Consider the following 16334-nt stretch of genomic DNA (forward strand, 5'->3'; position numbering starts at 1 on the left):
GGTCACCGGTGAACCCGATCCACACCATCATATCTATAGTCAATACCTGGAACTAAAGTCTAAGGTTTATTACTTCATAATGTGCATTCTAACTAGTTGGTTTATTAACTTGAGATTGGTTTATTAACTAAAGTCTAAGGTTTATTACTTCATTATTGTGAGTAGTTTAATAAGGAGACTTATTGTAGTGATAATGTGCCTAAAAGAGGAAAACTCCCTGAATAGACTAACTATTGTAACTCTGTAAGACTTGAATTGATGAATTGAACCAATCCTTCAAGTTGCTCACTTGCTCGTAATAGACCCAAAGGACAAAAAAAAAAAAGGGTTGGGGTGCTGGGTGCATAGTGCATCTTTGGCCTAGGGAATGGCGAAATCTCAATTCCCCCTCCTTTCGGTTACTGGATTAGATAGACATAAAATGGTGCTAATGACTTCTCAAAATTCGCTTTTCTTTGTCCTCTTTGGTCTTAGTTTGGATATAACAACTTTTTGCCAATTCTCTTTTCATTTTGCAATTTCAAACAAGATGATAGATGAATGAAACTCTGTAAAAACAAGATCAGATGGTAAAAAGCAGGCAAGTATAAATAAATGTGATCTTTGTGGAAAAGGAAGCGACAATCTGAGAAGAGGATGAACCCCATTCAGTAGCATACACACAGGTAGGTCTACCTCTCTGTACCATAAATAAAAAAAAAATATTCAATTCACGCAATGTTTAAAGACTAATGCGAATTTAACGAGTATTTAACTATTTATAATGAATGACAGAGACTATTCATTGAAAGAGGATGTACAGGTAGAGATACAGAAATGAATTGAATAATGAATAGGGTACGTACGTAGGTGAGATGAGTGAGTCTGAAATAAAAACTAAAAAGGTACAAGTATGTATTATTGCAAGGTTTTACTCTCTTTTTAATTTTTTCCCACTTATTCATCTGATCGGTCTCACATGACTGTACCCGCAACCAAGCAAACTGACAAAAACCAATTTAATAAATAAACCAAACCAAACGAAACGAAACAAACTCAGCTATCTCTCCTCACTCTCTTAACTGCAACCTCCATTTTAACCAAAAGCAAAAACCAAACCATCCTTTGGAAAATTTTCCTCTCATTTCTTTTTCGCACCCAACCATTCCATTCTCTTCTTTTCTTTTCTTTTTTTGAGTCTAAAAAAGCAAGCCCAGAAACAGAGAGATAGTGTAGGACTGGCTCTCCCAACCATGGAAGCTTTTAGTTTGCTCAAGTACTGGCGAGGTGGTGGCGCACCCCTTCCATCTCCCTCTACCGCCACCGCCCCCGCCGCTGCCACTACCACCATTCTCCGTCCGCACCATAATGCAACTGACAGCGACGACGACGACGACGACGCGGACGGTCCATTCTTTGACTTAGAGTTCGCTGTTCCCGATGAAGTTGATGACCCCGAACATTCTCATGAAGACCCCAACGCCACCATTAATAAGCACTCTGACCAAGAAGAGGAAGATGAAGAAGAAGACGACGACGACAACATTGAAGAATGCGAGAGAGAGTTCAAGTTTACGCTGTCTCCTTCAAGCAACGATCGAGGCGATGATCCCAACCTTTCTCTCTCTCCTTCCGACGATCTCTTCTTCAAAGGAAAGCTGGTGCAGGTGGACCCTTCCTCCTCCGAACCAAACTCCAAGCCTCCTCCTCCTCAGTTCACGGCCTCCTTGTTCAAATCCGCCACCAAATTACGCGTCTTCAGGTTGGGAGGCCTCAACAAGAAACCCAAGGACTCCAACAATGGCGCCTCCTCCGACTCCGTTCCCAGAGAGACAGAGTCACAGCAGCAGAAGAAGCAGCAACCGTCGGAGAGAAAGCACTTCACGGTGAAGTTCAAAGTTGAAGAGGTGAAAATCATGTCTCTCTTCAGCAGAGATAACAGTTCCAGAGGTAACAACAAGAAGCATTCCAACTCGCACTCGCACAACCCGGAGGAGTCACCTTCTTCCTCCTCGGAAGAGAAGCGTTCTTCGAAGGAAGTCATGAACAAGTATCTCAAGATGGTGAAGCCACTCTACATTAGAGTCTCTCGTAGATACGGTGATAAACTTGGCTTCTCCGGCCACCTAAGCTTGAGTTCTGCTGCTGATAAACCTGCTCCGCCGCCGAGAGACACGCCGGAGAAGAAAGGATCTCCGTCTAAGGCGGCAGCGGAATCCGATGCCGGCGAGAACAGAGAAACCAACACGAAGACCGAGAAGCAGGGGAATAATGTGCATGGAGGAGGGCTTAGAGTAGTGTGCAAGCGTTTGGGAAAGAGTCGTTCGGCGTCGTCGGCGGCCGTAGCCGCTGCTCCGGCGGCTTCGGTGTCTTCGAAACGGCGTGATGATTCTCTTTTGCAGCAACAGGACGGGATTCAAGGCGCCATTATGCACTGCAAGAGATCCTTCAACGCTTCAAGATCAGGTGTTTTTCTTTAACAGTGGACCCTTATTTTGTCTCTTTCATACTCTTAAGTCTTAATTAATTAAATTAATGTTTGTTGTTATATTTAATCTGAGTAATGTTGTTACTTTGAAACAGAGAGCGAGTGTTGTGGTGTGAGGGAGGAAGTGGCAATGGCAATGGCCTCCGCCTTGGAAGCTTCAAGGAAGTCTACGAATGAAGGCAAGGACAAAAGTCGTTGAAAATTACTGTAACCCTCTCATGTCTGTAAAAATGTGAAAACGTTGCTGTATGCTCAATTACTTTCTTATCTCTATGTTAATTAATTAATTTATTATTAATTATTATTAACTAGTGTAGTTAAGAGAGAAGGATGAGAATGAATGAATGAGGCTCTTTTGCCAATAGTTCAGTGGCTCTCTGTCTTTTTTGTTCCCTTGTTAGTGTAAACTGTAAAGCTCTTCTTTCTGAGAAAGTGAAAGAAGAATCAGATCTTTTCTATGTGTACCTATGTTTTTTTTTTTTTTTTTTATCTTCTTATTGGCCATTTATGTATCATATTCTCTCTAATCTAACATGTCAAGTGGCTTTCTCTTCCCACTAACACCCTAGTGAGTCCGTGGGTACAAAAATTAAATTCTCATACTTTAGTATTAGTGCCATGTTACATACTTGTCTACTTGTCTTAATTATCGCAATTTTAAAACCCGATGAATCTAATTATTAATTCTTTTAATCCGGGTGAATCAGAAGAATAAAAAATAAGCAATGCAGTTGAATTCATAAAGTCCTCAACTTTTAATATTATGGGGTATGGAGCAGCATCATAGTCATTAGAGATGATGGGAAATGCGGTCAGAGAAGTGGGAAAGACGGGGACATGAGCAGTGAAAGTAAGATTTTCTTTTCGGCTTAGTGTAAAGATATTTTTGACTAACTACCATTCTACCAAGCAGGGAGTGAGGGGTAAAAATGGAGTTTCGCACGGTGGGATGGAAAACAAAATAGTAAAAAGACGTGGGGCTTCCAATTCATGTGTTTCTGAAGGGTGGCAGAAGAGAAGCAGGCATGGGAATTGGAGCTGTGTCCATTTAATGAAATTTGGTGCATCAAGTTGGCTAATTTTTTTTGGTTATGGAAGTAAAAGTGGTGATATACTTTAACATGGTAATTTTTGGTGTTTTTTAAAATTGTGTAAGTACACAAATCGTTGGCACCGATTTCTGTACTTAAAAATTTTTAATTTTTTTTTAACACAAATCCCTGGCACCGATTTGTGTACCAACACAAATTCCTGGCACCGATTTGTGTACCAATCACAAATCCCTGGCACCGATTTGTGTACCTCTCACAAATCCCTGGCACCGATTTCTGCTTCTCTAGTTAAACAATCCCACATTTAAGTATAACACCCCAATAATCCACATTTAAGAAAAACACCACTGCCACTCCAATATTAAAAATAAAAAATTCCATCAAGTTAGTGTGTGGGCACATATGTACAATATTAATAAAAATATAACATAATTGGATGTCTAATTTGTCTCTTTGTGGTAACCATACGAATAGGTAGGAGCTCAAGATACCTCAACTAAGCTAAGCACCTGCCACGTCCTACATAAGAGGGATTTGTAAACCCCATCCTAATGCCCAGTGGGAAATGGCCCTACAACAATTACATTTTTGAGTTCATAAGCTTGCTGGGTTGGTAATTGAGGTCCCTAATTTGGACCCACTTGGGAACCATATCTTTCCCACCGCTTGCACGACATGAAATTCAGCTTTGGGAGGGGACAACACCATAATCCAATTGGGACATATATTATAATAAATCCACAACTGGTTACTTCATTGAGTTTAATCAAAGTTAACGTTTGAGATTAATTATCTTAGAATAACTGTATAATAAGTGATCTGTATGCCGCCTAAGAGGACAAACGTGCAAGCGTAATTTGACTTTTGAGTTGTGTTTTGACATTTGACTTTTGAGTTGTTCACAAGTTTGTGATTCTTATTATAATATAAAATTACTAAAAAGAATATAGCTATTTGTTAAAATTATCTATGGTGAAAGATTTTGAAATTATTTATAGTAAGAATAATTTTTTCAATAATATTTTTTAACAATAAATAAAAATACTTGTTAGCCATACCCATAAATAAGCAACATGCAGTAATAAAATAAAAAATATATGCAACTTTTCTTTTCTTGGTCTAAAACATGTAAGCTTTCGGCCGTACTATTGTTGTAGCTTCACTTTCAGGCCTAATAGCGGAATCAGACTCGGGAACCGGCGATATATGTTACAGGCCCAGCCCATGCAATCCATCACTTCTAGTTATAGCCAAAAAAAAAAAGGTACTAACAATTTAATTAACATGATTGGTCTAACTAGCTAGCATTAACCTTAACTAACACTGAAGATGTTGAATCGAATGAGATGTGAAGTTGAGAGTCATAATGCAAGCCATCACTATGTTCTTCCTCTTGTTTACAATCTTCAATACTTGCACATAACCATTCAATTCCGCATAGCTTCTTAGTTTCGTTACACCTGAATAATTGATATTATTACTGGACCTTGCATTCACCATCACATTGAATTCTTTGATATCTCTACCCTTCACTCTCGAACCCACTATTCCCCTTTCACCAACACTTACAACCCCGTAAAGAAATTTCACTGAACTGTTATGGAAACTGAAGTGGCCATAGTTTGGGTTGATGATCATCATAGAAAAAATCATGGTCACGTTAAAGGAAGCATATGACGAACGTGCATCATCTTAGCTGATTTGATTTCTATCTTGGGTTCTCTAACTCTCAAAACGACGGATGCAAAACATAAACACACGCCAAAGAGGGTCACAAAGCAAGCGAAAGTGTACACCAAACATTTGCTGCTTTGTTTCTTTTCTTTATGAAGTGCGAATTTGGTGATTATTTCCTCTGACTGAAACTTACTAGGCAAAACCTGTGGCATCATTTAGAAATTTCTATAAACAAAGGCAAATTATGAGAATGAGGCTGAAAAGTAGTTGGCAGAGTTCTCTGTTCTTATTAGAATTGAAGGGTTTCCTCATGTATATATATGAAAAAATATATATACTATACTACACTTTCACTAACTCCAGCACTTGAATTACTTCATACATAAGCAAGAAAGCATTCACAATATTAGGGCTATTCGTCTTCTGTTACATAGATTCTCCACTAATGAATTGCATGACGACGCACAAAGCAAAATTAAAGATCCTTCAATATAATTAACCACGTTGGATTGACGTCATTATTGTGTAAAGTCTCCACTTGAAGAGGCTAAGAGAGTGTTTGGAAAACATTAAAGTGAGAAAAGAATTTTCTTTTAAGAAATAAATTCTAATTTTATTTCAGATTTAAATTCATGATTTAGAACCATTAGTTACATGAATGAAATGAATTGTGTGTTTTTTTAGTATTTTGTACTTATGGATTCTTTTTAACTTATTTTCCGCATTGTAAAATTCTCAATTTCGACTTCGATTTTGCTTATGCTGAAATCTTCAACTTCGACTTTCTTGCTAACTTTGATAATCTTCGACTTTAACATTCTTGCATCATCTTTCTTAGACTTTGACTTGCTCGCATCTGCATCTGTTACTAGCTCCGACTCTTCAGATCGATACAATCTGTATTGGAAACTCTATAGTCGAAAGTCGAAACTCATCTAAGTTCAGGAAACTATCTAGCACCAACAGATGTTGGCAATCTTCGACTGCGACTCTTCTTGCTTAAGTCTGCACCTTCGACTGACCCTTCAACTTAATTTTCAGCTTAATACAATCTACTGTCGAGATTTATCTCAGTGTCGAAAACTCATTCCGAAGGCCAAACTACTTCTCTTATTAGTTTCACCTAGTTATTCAAATTGACACAATTCTTATGTCGACCTTCAAAAATTCGACATTTACTTGAGTCGAAATATCAATTTTGAGTGCCAACAAATGCCCTTTAAAACTTGTTATTTTGTGAAAAAATACAAGTTTTACATATGTTTATGATGGGAATTGGATCACCAAAGATTCAGAAAGTTTGACCTACCACCTCTTCGAAGGTATTGCATTGTCATTTAAATTGTTCTCGTTATCTCTTATACTTGCAATTTTCACCTGCATTGCAATCGAACCCATCTCAGTCGAAGCAATCCTAGAACGGGACTTCTTCTCAAGTTGCTGATGTCGACACTCCCTTTGATCGGAAAGTGGATCAGCCTGTTCATACTGAAACAGAAATTCTTCAGCCTATTGTTAGTTTGTCTGTCCTTGTTCCGACTCCGATTTAGAAACCACCATCAACAGCAGCATCTCATACTTCGACAACTTTTCTTCTATTATCTTTCTTAAGTTAGTATCATCTGTTAAATAAATGTTCACTTGCTATCTAACTTTTATACCCTTTCTTTTATAGGTTTGCTACACTCCTCTTCCTAGTGGTGCTGAAACTCACCAAGAATCTAGTCTTGAATATGGGTCAGGATCGACTACCGTAGCTATAACTTCTACTATTGGACTATCGACACAGAAATTTGTCGACCAGGACATGGAGTCAACATGGAAATTTGTCAACCAGAATTAAGGGTCGATACGAAAATTTGTTGACTAAGGTATAGGGTCAACACAGAAATTCATCAACCAGGATTAAGGGTCGACACTGAAATTCGTCGACCAGGACATAGAGTCGATACAGAAATTCGTCAACTAGAGTATAGGATTGACACAGAAATTTGTTGACCAGAACATAGGACCACTTTTTAATGTTCCTTCTCCAGAAAATAGAGATTTGAATTTTGATGATGCCGACTTCGACCTGGATCCTGTCTGAAGCTCGACATGTTTATTTGTGCAAATCTCCAGAAAGTAAATTAGACTTCTTGAATTCTAAGGGATCAAGATCATATATACAATCTAGTGCATGTTCTCCTGTGCACTCCTTCCTCTCAGCCATGCAGGTTGAGAATCGAGCCTAGTGCCTTGACACTTCCATTAGATGGTTTCTTTGGAGGCCAAGTCCTCCTTGGCCTTAGGGACCAATCTAATACCATGGGTCCCCACATAGCACCCTTTAATGAGAGATGGGCCACATGTGCTCATATCGATGTATAGTGGTCGAACACTAGATCGATATTCCTTGAAGCTAACATTCATTTGTTTGACATAGCAAGGTCCATTGTCAACTTTGATCTCTCTAATCCTTCCATCTTCATCAGTTTGCCTCAGCAGAAAATCTAGCATATCTTTTTCAGCCTTCAAATAAATTGGCCTTTCAGCTTTAAACATGTCAATCTCGACTTGACTCTTTTCATCGATTATGTCGACAGTAGCATATTAATCGAGCAAGTCGTTTCCTCGATTTCAGCAAAGTTTGAAGGTACTTGGTAGGAATCTGTATTCACCACCATTTTTGGTTTCTCAACAAACTTGAGTTGACCATCCTTAATTGCCTTCTGAATCAAATTCCTGAAATATACATAATTATTCATATGATGTTCAGGAGCTTGATGAAATTTACAAAACTTCCGATTCTTGATTTCTGTTACAAAAGGCATTCGTTTTCCCTCAAGGAGAACGAGTTGCTTGACTTTTAATAATATGTCGAATATTTGGTTGCTTTAGTCAGGTCGAAAGAATAACTTCTTTCTCCTAATAAAGGAGATTTGTCATCTTTTAATTCAATTGGAAAAGCAGTTTCATTATTTGACTCCTCTTTAGTGATGCATTCCAAAAAAGCAACTTCTTTATTGAGAAAGGATTTTTTCTCGCTTGACTCAAATTCCTCTTTTTCTTTATTCAGTTTCTCAATTTATTGAACCTTGTCAGCTAATTGAGCTAAGTCGAGGAACTGATGATTCACCAGCTTCTTTCAAATAGAAAAGTCGAGACCATTAATAGTCGTTTTGACTACTTTCGGTTCCGAAATAGGAGTAAAACATTTGTTCCTTATATTTTTGAAACGTATTAAATAGTCGTCGATCGACTTGAACTTTTCTCACTTGACTATGAATAGATTAGTTAAAGTCACCTTCATTTCTCCTCTAAAAAAATTGATTATAAAAACCTCTTTCTAATTGTACCCAACTATGTGTCAAGTTGGGCTGCATGTTTGAAAACCAAGTAAAAGCATTATTTGTTAAAGAGGAGGAAAAGTATTTCATTTTCATATATTCATTGCTTGCCAACTTCCCTATTTCGATCGTATAACGAGCAATATGCTCGACTGTTGACTCTCCACTTTCTCCTGAAAAATTAGTGAGAGATTTTAGAGCTTTTATGCCCCTTGGCAATTTAGCTTGCAAGACATAGTCAGAAAATGGAGAAATAAAATAGGATTGATTAGTTATTTCTATATTGAGGCTAGCTCGATTCAGCATTTGTTCAACAGCCCGAGTAATATTTTGCCCATAAGTCTGGGTAACATTGTTAGCTCTAGCTTCATACAATATCCTATTAGGATCTTTTCCTTTATTCAATGTCACCGGAGGATTGTTTACATTGACACTTAGAGGGATATTATAGGGTCGATTGATAATTCCTGCAATATCATCGACACATCGAGCTATCTGCTTTATCCTAGTAGTATTGTTTTCAATATTAGAGTTTAGGACTGTAACCATTTGCTGAGTCAGCATATTAACTAAGTCATGATGACTATCTTCTATTTGCTATCGAAACACAGCTAACGACTCGATTTTGTTCGAGGGATTTATACTTGTAGGAATATGTCTCGACATCTCAAGGAAAATAGATTCTCCCCTAGCCGTAGTCGTCGACCTTCTTGGTTTAGTCGACACTTGCTTAGATGTCGAAATTACATTTGAAATGGTATTTTATCCTGACACCGTAGGTTGAAGTTGCTGCACAGGTATTGACTGCACGGATATCGACTCTTAAGTATGGGGATTATTTATAAGATGTTGATAAGCATTATAGTTGAGAACATTAGGTTTATACCCTCCCCATGTGAGGTATCCAAGAGGAGGCATGAGATTATACAGTGGATTAGTCCTCACGCTACCACTCCCAGGATGCATTGTCACCTCAAAAGGTGGTGAATAATTATATGGCAATTCATATTAAGGCCATGTCGAAGGTTGTCCTTTTGTAATCACAACAGGAGTACCACATTAACCACTACTATAGGGTTAACTTCAACTCCTGTATTTCTTGTACTGGCCTCGCCTGCCCCTTTAGAGTTCGACCCATCAGTCGAAGTACAGGCACGATCAGACATATTTACAATCTTACCACTTCGCAATTGCATGCAAAGTTACACGACACAAAAATTTAACCAGGGTTCCATTGGTCGTGCTAATTTATTTTACTTGTTTTTCGTCGACTTTGACAGATAGTGGCGAAATGAGCTTGTATCACAATCTCATTCGGGGAGCGGATATGATTTCTCTCTCAAAGGATGAACTCGACTCAAGATTTACTTATCTAGTGCCTCGATTGAATCGATCTATTACAAAATGGTATTGTAGAGTGAATTACAAAGTGGTAATCGAAGAACTTGTACAGAAGATGAAATTAAAGATGAAATAAAAATAAACAAAATAACGGAAAAACAATGAAAATAAATATAATAAAAGATACAATGAACTTAAAAGGAATAGAGATAACGAAAGAAACGATGGAATAACGGAAAGAAAATTAACAAAAGAAAATAAAACTTAAAGGAAAATAGGAAAACAAAAAGGAAATAAAGAAAAATAAAAAACTTGAAAAAAAATGGTGATATCATTCAACACTTACATGTATAATCACTCAATTTTTTCGTGCATCAGTATGACTGTGATTTTTTACAAGTTTTGATGTGGCTTTAGAGTAGGTTGAAATGGATGCTTGTTTTGACTTCAATCTTCCTATTTATAGAGGAAGAATTTGGTAGTTGTTCTCCCCACATTCACTCTGCAGTTTGTTCCTTACTTTTCATCCCATATTTTTCATTTCAACTTGAGGATCAAATAATAGTCAACTCAACTTGAGAGTAAAGTAAAAGTCTTAATGTTCAAGAAAAAACATTAACTGCTTTTCAACTTTTTTTTACGTGTTGAAATCTTTAATTTTGACTTCGAGTTCGACTCTACTTATGCTGAAATCTTCGACTTCGACTCTTTTGCTAGCTTTGACAATCTTCGACCTTGACGCTCTTGTACAATTTTTGTTTGCATCTATATCTGTTATTAACTCTAACTTTTCAGATTGATATAATCTGTATTTAAAATTCTATAGTCAAAACTCATCTAAGTCAAAAAATTATCTAACACCAACAAATGTTGGCAATTTTTGATATCGGCTCTTCTTGCTCAAATTTATATTTTTGACTGACCCTTTGACTTAATTTTTAATTTAATATAAACTACTGTCAAAATTTATCTCATTAGTGTCGAAAATTTATTCTAAAAGTCAAACTACTTCTCTTATTAATTTTATCTAATTATTCAAATGGACACAATTTTTATGTTGACATTCAAAGAATCAATATTTATTTGAGTTGAAATATCAATTGAGTGTCAACAACTACAACTCGAAAAATTGCATGCCGAAGGAAGAGTTCAGGTTTGAGAGGTGACAGACCTTCCATAAATAATTGATCTTATTTTATTTTTAACAAAAAGAAGTTGCGCAAGGTATCTAGCAATTTTCTGAGATAATTAGATATTACGTTATTACATTAAATAAAATATATTATATTATTATGATAAAATTACATATTTATAAAATTACATAATTTTTATATTAATTTCATTAATTACAATAAAATTCAGTCAATTCATTCTTATTGAATTAATATCTTATCTATTTTTTATTTTAAAGTTGTGTTCTACTGTTGATCCAGAATATATATATATAATGATGATGAGTTTCAGAAAATAGTAATAATGTGAGTGTGTAGAATATATATAATTTCTTCTACCATTTTTCTTCTTTCTAAACGGTGATGTTTGGTTATTATATTTTCTTGTTCGTGATTCTATTCTCGGAGAAACTAACTTCATATCTACAAGTATTGAAATTAAAATGAACATAACATCTAATAATTTTAAATTTATCTTTTTCTTAATAATTTTAAATTCCCATGATGATACAAAAGAGTACATATAAAGAAAGGCAACCACAACTACACTTCTTTTTTGACTTAAATTTTTCTAGTGAAAGAAAAAGGTAGTAACAAAAGTCCCTAAATAAGAAAGCTTAGTTATGATCAAAATTAAAGTGTCTCTAAGATAGAATTTTGGAGCAATTATTATGAGATGGTTTGGCAGTAGTCTCTAAAAGGCTGAATTAGTTTTGCCTGCAAAAACAAATTCAGATTTTTGGTGTTTTTTTTTTCCCTTAGTTCTTTTAGTTTTTCAATTTTCTTTTTTTTTCTTTCTACATATTGTTAGATCTCATCAATACATGTGTGGTTTAAAAAAAAACTAGAATTATAAAATAAGAGCTCTCATGTAACTCTTATAATTTAAAAAAATATTATAATTAATTAATTTGATGATCAAAACTCAAATTAAATTAAGAGTTAATATTAATTAAGTAAATTTTACCGTACTCTTTATAATTGTGTGATGTGTTACTTTTTAATTGATTATTAGCAGTGACGAACCCAAAAAATTTATGTTAGGAGGACAAAAAAAAATATACATTATTATTAAAAGATATATTAATTCAAATTAAAAAAAATAAAAGTGCACATTAATTATTTGTATACAAAAAATCAAAAATTACATATAACAAAATAGAACGAAAGATATTTTTTGAAATATTTTTTTATTACTATTTCTATCTAAATTAGTAAATTGACCAATTGACTTTAGAAATTTATATGCAACATAATTACATATAATAAAATAGAACAAAAGATAAATAAATAAATAACAAGGATAACTAAATTAAGAATAAAATAAAATATATAAATTCTTGAAGAGAATAAAAAATTAGATTAATACTAAAATTATAATTGCTTGAATTAAAATTTGCAATTGAAAATATCAAAAAGAGAAATAATGAAATTGAAAGATACATAGAGTCTTAGAGAATTATATAAAAAATAAAAAATTTAAAATTTACTTTTTAATAAAGAGAAGATGACCACTAAAAAAGGAATAGAAAAAAAAAGGTTGAAAATATGAAACTAAGAAGAGGGTTTAAGAGAATAAAGAAGTAGTGATGGCTAGAATTTGAAAATGAAAGAAGACTAAATTTAATTAGGTTAGCTAATAGTCAAAATAATAAAAAGATAAAATAGATTTGAGACTTTAAATAATTAGACTTAATTTATTTGTAATGAAGTCATTTAAAATTTAAAATAAGACATATTATATATATATATATATATATATATATATATATATATATATATATATATATATATATATATATATATATTAAAAGAAAATTAAAATAAGAGTGGGGCAAGTGCCCCCTTATCACACTAGGTAGGTCCGTCCTGAATATTAGGTTAACTATAGTTAAACTATTTTATAATTAAATTTGTTTTTAAAATGGATAATTATGCTATTTTTTAAAGTGTTAAAAATTAAAATATGACTTTTTTTTCAAATCATTTTTAGAAGATGCTGTATTTTAACCTTCTGTAATGATTTTCAGCCTTTCGCTTCTTTCCCATTCCTTCGTCCTGGTCACGCCTCGTCCAAGCAGTACCGTCTTGTTGATTGTAATCAAATTATAAGCCAACTGAATAACTAAAAAAACTTATAGGGAGTTTCAAAAATGTAAAGAGGGGAGAAAACCAAACTGTCCAAACACGGTGAAGCAGACTCTAGTCAGGAATGACAGCAACGACGAATGAGAGACGTGACGGCGTAATGTTGGAGACGCACCGTAGCTGGTGAGACAAATCAGAGGAGCGGTGATCGTGACTTCTGGTGGAGTTCAGCTGTTCCAGACTTCAGGAGAGGTTGACTAGTGAGAAAGAGTTGTTGAGTGATACTGAGAGAGAACGAGGAAGAAGAATTTAGGATTAGGGCCATTGTTAACGTGATTTGAAAAATAAAAAAAATCAATTTTTAATCTTTTAATAAATTATACATTTATCCCTTTCAAAAATTTAATTACAAATAACTCAAATTAAAAGCAAATAACCAATTAAGATGTAACATATCATAGGAGGTAATTTACATGTTATTTTAAAGAGAGTTGAGTAGAATTTACCTATTAATTATGATGATATAATCAATTTCATCTAATAACTATTAGATATGAGTAATGTTATACATCGAAAATTTTTTTATGAATGAAGTCCAACTAAGTTAAATAATAAAACTTAAAATACTATTCATAGCTAATTTTTGTTGATATTAGACCAATTTAATTGTACTTCTTTAATAAAAAAATCTTAAATATATAATATTATTTTATATATGATAAAGGATAATTTATTTTTTATTTGAGAGAGATTGATATACTTCACTTTAAAATAATAATAAATAAAAAAAGGAACGCAATTAGATAAGAGAAACAAATATTATTATTAATTAATTAACAATGGATCGCCTTAATTTGGTGAGAGGTGAAGTTGAGATTGATAACGCAAGCCATTTCTATGGTGTTTCTCTTCTTGATGATCTTAAGCAATCGAACAGTGCCATTGAATCTTGCATAACTTGTGAGATTCAACGTCCCTGAATGATTCCCAGAAAGCAGTGTTACATTATTAGGAGACCTCACTTTCATGGTAACATTCATTTCTTTGCTTTTTCTTGCCTTCACTGTGTCGCTGCGTACGCGTGCTATGTCACCGATTCTTAAGCCGCCGTAGACCACACTCACCTCGCCATTCTCGTAACTGAAGCCACCGTAGTTGGGATTCGTGATGGTGAGATGGGTGAGGAGGGTGGCGTTGAATAAGGAAGGCAATGAAGAAGTAGGGTTATTGTAACGGATTTGAATCAACGTAGCTGAGGTGAGTTTGACCTGTGGGTTTCTGAAACGGACTATGGATGCGAAAACCAACAGAGTTGCACAGAAGAACACAAAGGCAGCCAAAACGAACACGAAGCATTTGCTGCTGCTTCTTTGTTGGTGTGTGGCGCCGGCCTTGTAGTACAATGCTGTCTCTTGATCTATTCTTGAATGCTTATTTTTCTGATGATGAACATCTTTTTGAGCCATTCTATGATTAAAAACAGAGTTGTTGTCGATAGAGTTGTAATGTTTACTAGTCAGTTACAGAAGCTGATCAAGTTGTTGTTTAGGAGTTTCAGGTATTTAGTAATTGAAAGGTGAATAGACTATAAGTCTATAACTATGAAAAGGGCTCTTGCATTGGCCTCTCCCATGTTTACGTTATAATTTATAATAAATGAAAGGGTAGTGGAATCACTATATATTTATCACATCGCATTCGAGTATTAATTCATGAGTGCATTCTTTTACCATCTCTTTAAGCTTGAATTTGAATAGCATCGTGGAAAATGCAATTAATAAGGTTGAGTTTCTTTTTATGAGAAGATGATATATTACGTTAAAATATTTAGTATGTCAAATCATCAAATAATTTTTAACTATTATTTTCACATAAATACGTTTTCGTACAAGTAGTCAACTTTAAATAATAGCTGAATTAAAAAAATTGAAATTTTCTTACAACGATCAAATGTTATTTGTCACTTCTCATCAGTTGTAAGCTGTAAGTTTCGTCATCTTAGCTGCATGCTTTTTGTTTCCATTTTATTCTTTCCAGCGAATAGATTAGCTAACTTTTGGAGGCAGCATAACACAAGCTGTTCAACCAAATTGACCGAAGCTCCATATGGCAAGCCTTAGCTTCATGGCGTTATGCTGGGAAGGAATCGTGTTCCTTCACTGCGCCGGCTTCGCTGTCAATTTTATAGTAACCCTGTTTTAAGAACAAAAAACTAATGAATTTAGTTTTTTGCATTGTAACTTTTTCAGTATAAAACTATTTTATGCTCACATTCAAATTCATATTCTTATATATTAAAAACTGTTAAACTCTTATCAAATGGGTCATATACTGATATATATAAATTATATGATTAGATGACAATAAGAGTATAAATTTACTTTATATCCATAGTATATCATCAAAGTTAATATTTCTGCAAATTAAGAAGGAAAAAAACGACATTATCAATTATTTATTATTTACAGATTTCTATTTCTAAGATCAGATACACTATTACATGCTAAAGATTAATATTTCTACATAAACTGTTTTGCTCACGCACGACAACTCGATCTCACAAAAATTGCAATTGCTGTCATCCTAAGAATATATGAAGTAAAAAGATGGCCAACCACAAACTACAACAGCAAATATTCTGCTATCTAAATGTCAATCTTCTGAAAATTATTAATTATTAAACTAACAATTAAGAATCTTGTATCATGTAGTATCCATAACAGAAAGCACAGACCATTACTCTGATTGGGGCGTTAGAAGAAGTTGGAGAAAGCTTGAGACTTGACAGGTTCATTCGCCATCTAAATCAGAGAATTCTTTCTCCAAAATGTTTGAGAGTTTAATTGATTATTTTTCCATATACCTATTTCATTATTTCACTTTTTTCCCAAAACAAAATGGAATTTATGTAGTTCTATATTGGGTTCTTTAACATATATTTGATCACGCCTAACATGAACCGATATGTAATCCCCTGACATGAAATTTTAGCTTTGTCCCTATGGTTTTGTAATGCACGGTTCAGCGGAGGGGATACATACATGACGTGTTAAATAGGTGCAAGTAACCAAATCTCGATGCATGTTGATTCTGCTTTTAGATGTATTGGAGATGTTTCCAATGAAAATTACTCTAAAAACAATAGTCTACTTTTTTTTTTTTAATGATTGGTAGGGTATAGGCAATGACCAGATGGAAATACATGCAT

At 34.3% G+C, this 16334-nt stretch overlaps 2 protein-coding genes across 2 annotated transcripts; one reads left to right on the top strand and one right to left on the bottom strand.

The window, feature by feature from the left end:
- Positions 1-1007: 1007 nt before the first annotated feature.
- Positions 1008-2925, top strand: LOC112801444 (probable membrane-associated kinase regulator 2). Its single transcript, XM_025844164.3, has 2 exons — positions 1008-2445; positions 2563-2925. The coding sequence occupies exons 1-2, from the start codon at positions 1233-1235 to the stop codon at positions 2664-2666; spliced, it is 1317 nt and encodes a 438-aa protein (XP_025699949.1). The 5' UTR covers positions 1008-1232; the 3' UTR covers positions 2667-2925.
- Positions 2926-13959: 11034 nt separating this feature from the next.
- Positions 13960-14592, bottom strand: LOC112803506 (late embryogenesis abundant protein At1g64065). Its single transcript, XM_025846996.2, has one exon. It carries the CDS (start codon positions 14590-14592, stop codon positions 13960-13962), a length of 633 nt encoding a protein of 210 aa, XP_025702781.1.
- Between the last annotated feature and the right edge of the window lie 1742 nt (positions 14593-16334).

This window comes from Arachis hypogaea, chromosome 5, assembly GCF_003086295.3.
Source record: "Arachis hypogaea cultivar Tifrunner chromosome 5, arahy.Tifrunner.gnm2.J5K5, whole genome shotgun sequence".
In the NCBI taxonomy this organism is placed as follows: domain Eukaryota; kingdom Viridiplantae; phylum Streptophyta; class Magnoliopsida; order Fabales; family Fabaceae; genus Arachis; species Arachis hypogaea.

Bases quoted from the DNA above. Each gene is read 5' to 3' on its own strand.
- LOC112803506 (XM_025846996.2), bottom strand. From the start codon at position 14,592: ATGGCTCAAAAAGATGTTCATCATCAGAAAAATAAGCATTCAAGAATA.
- LOC112801444 (XM_025844164.3), top strand. From the start codon at position 1,233: ATGGAAGCTTTTAGTTTGCTCAAGTACTGGCGAGGTGGTGGCGCACCC. The intron at 2,446-2,562 runs GTGTTTTTCTTT...ACTTTGAAACAG, and splicing joins CTTCAACGCTTCAAGATCAG to AGAGCGAGTGTTGTGGTGTG.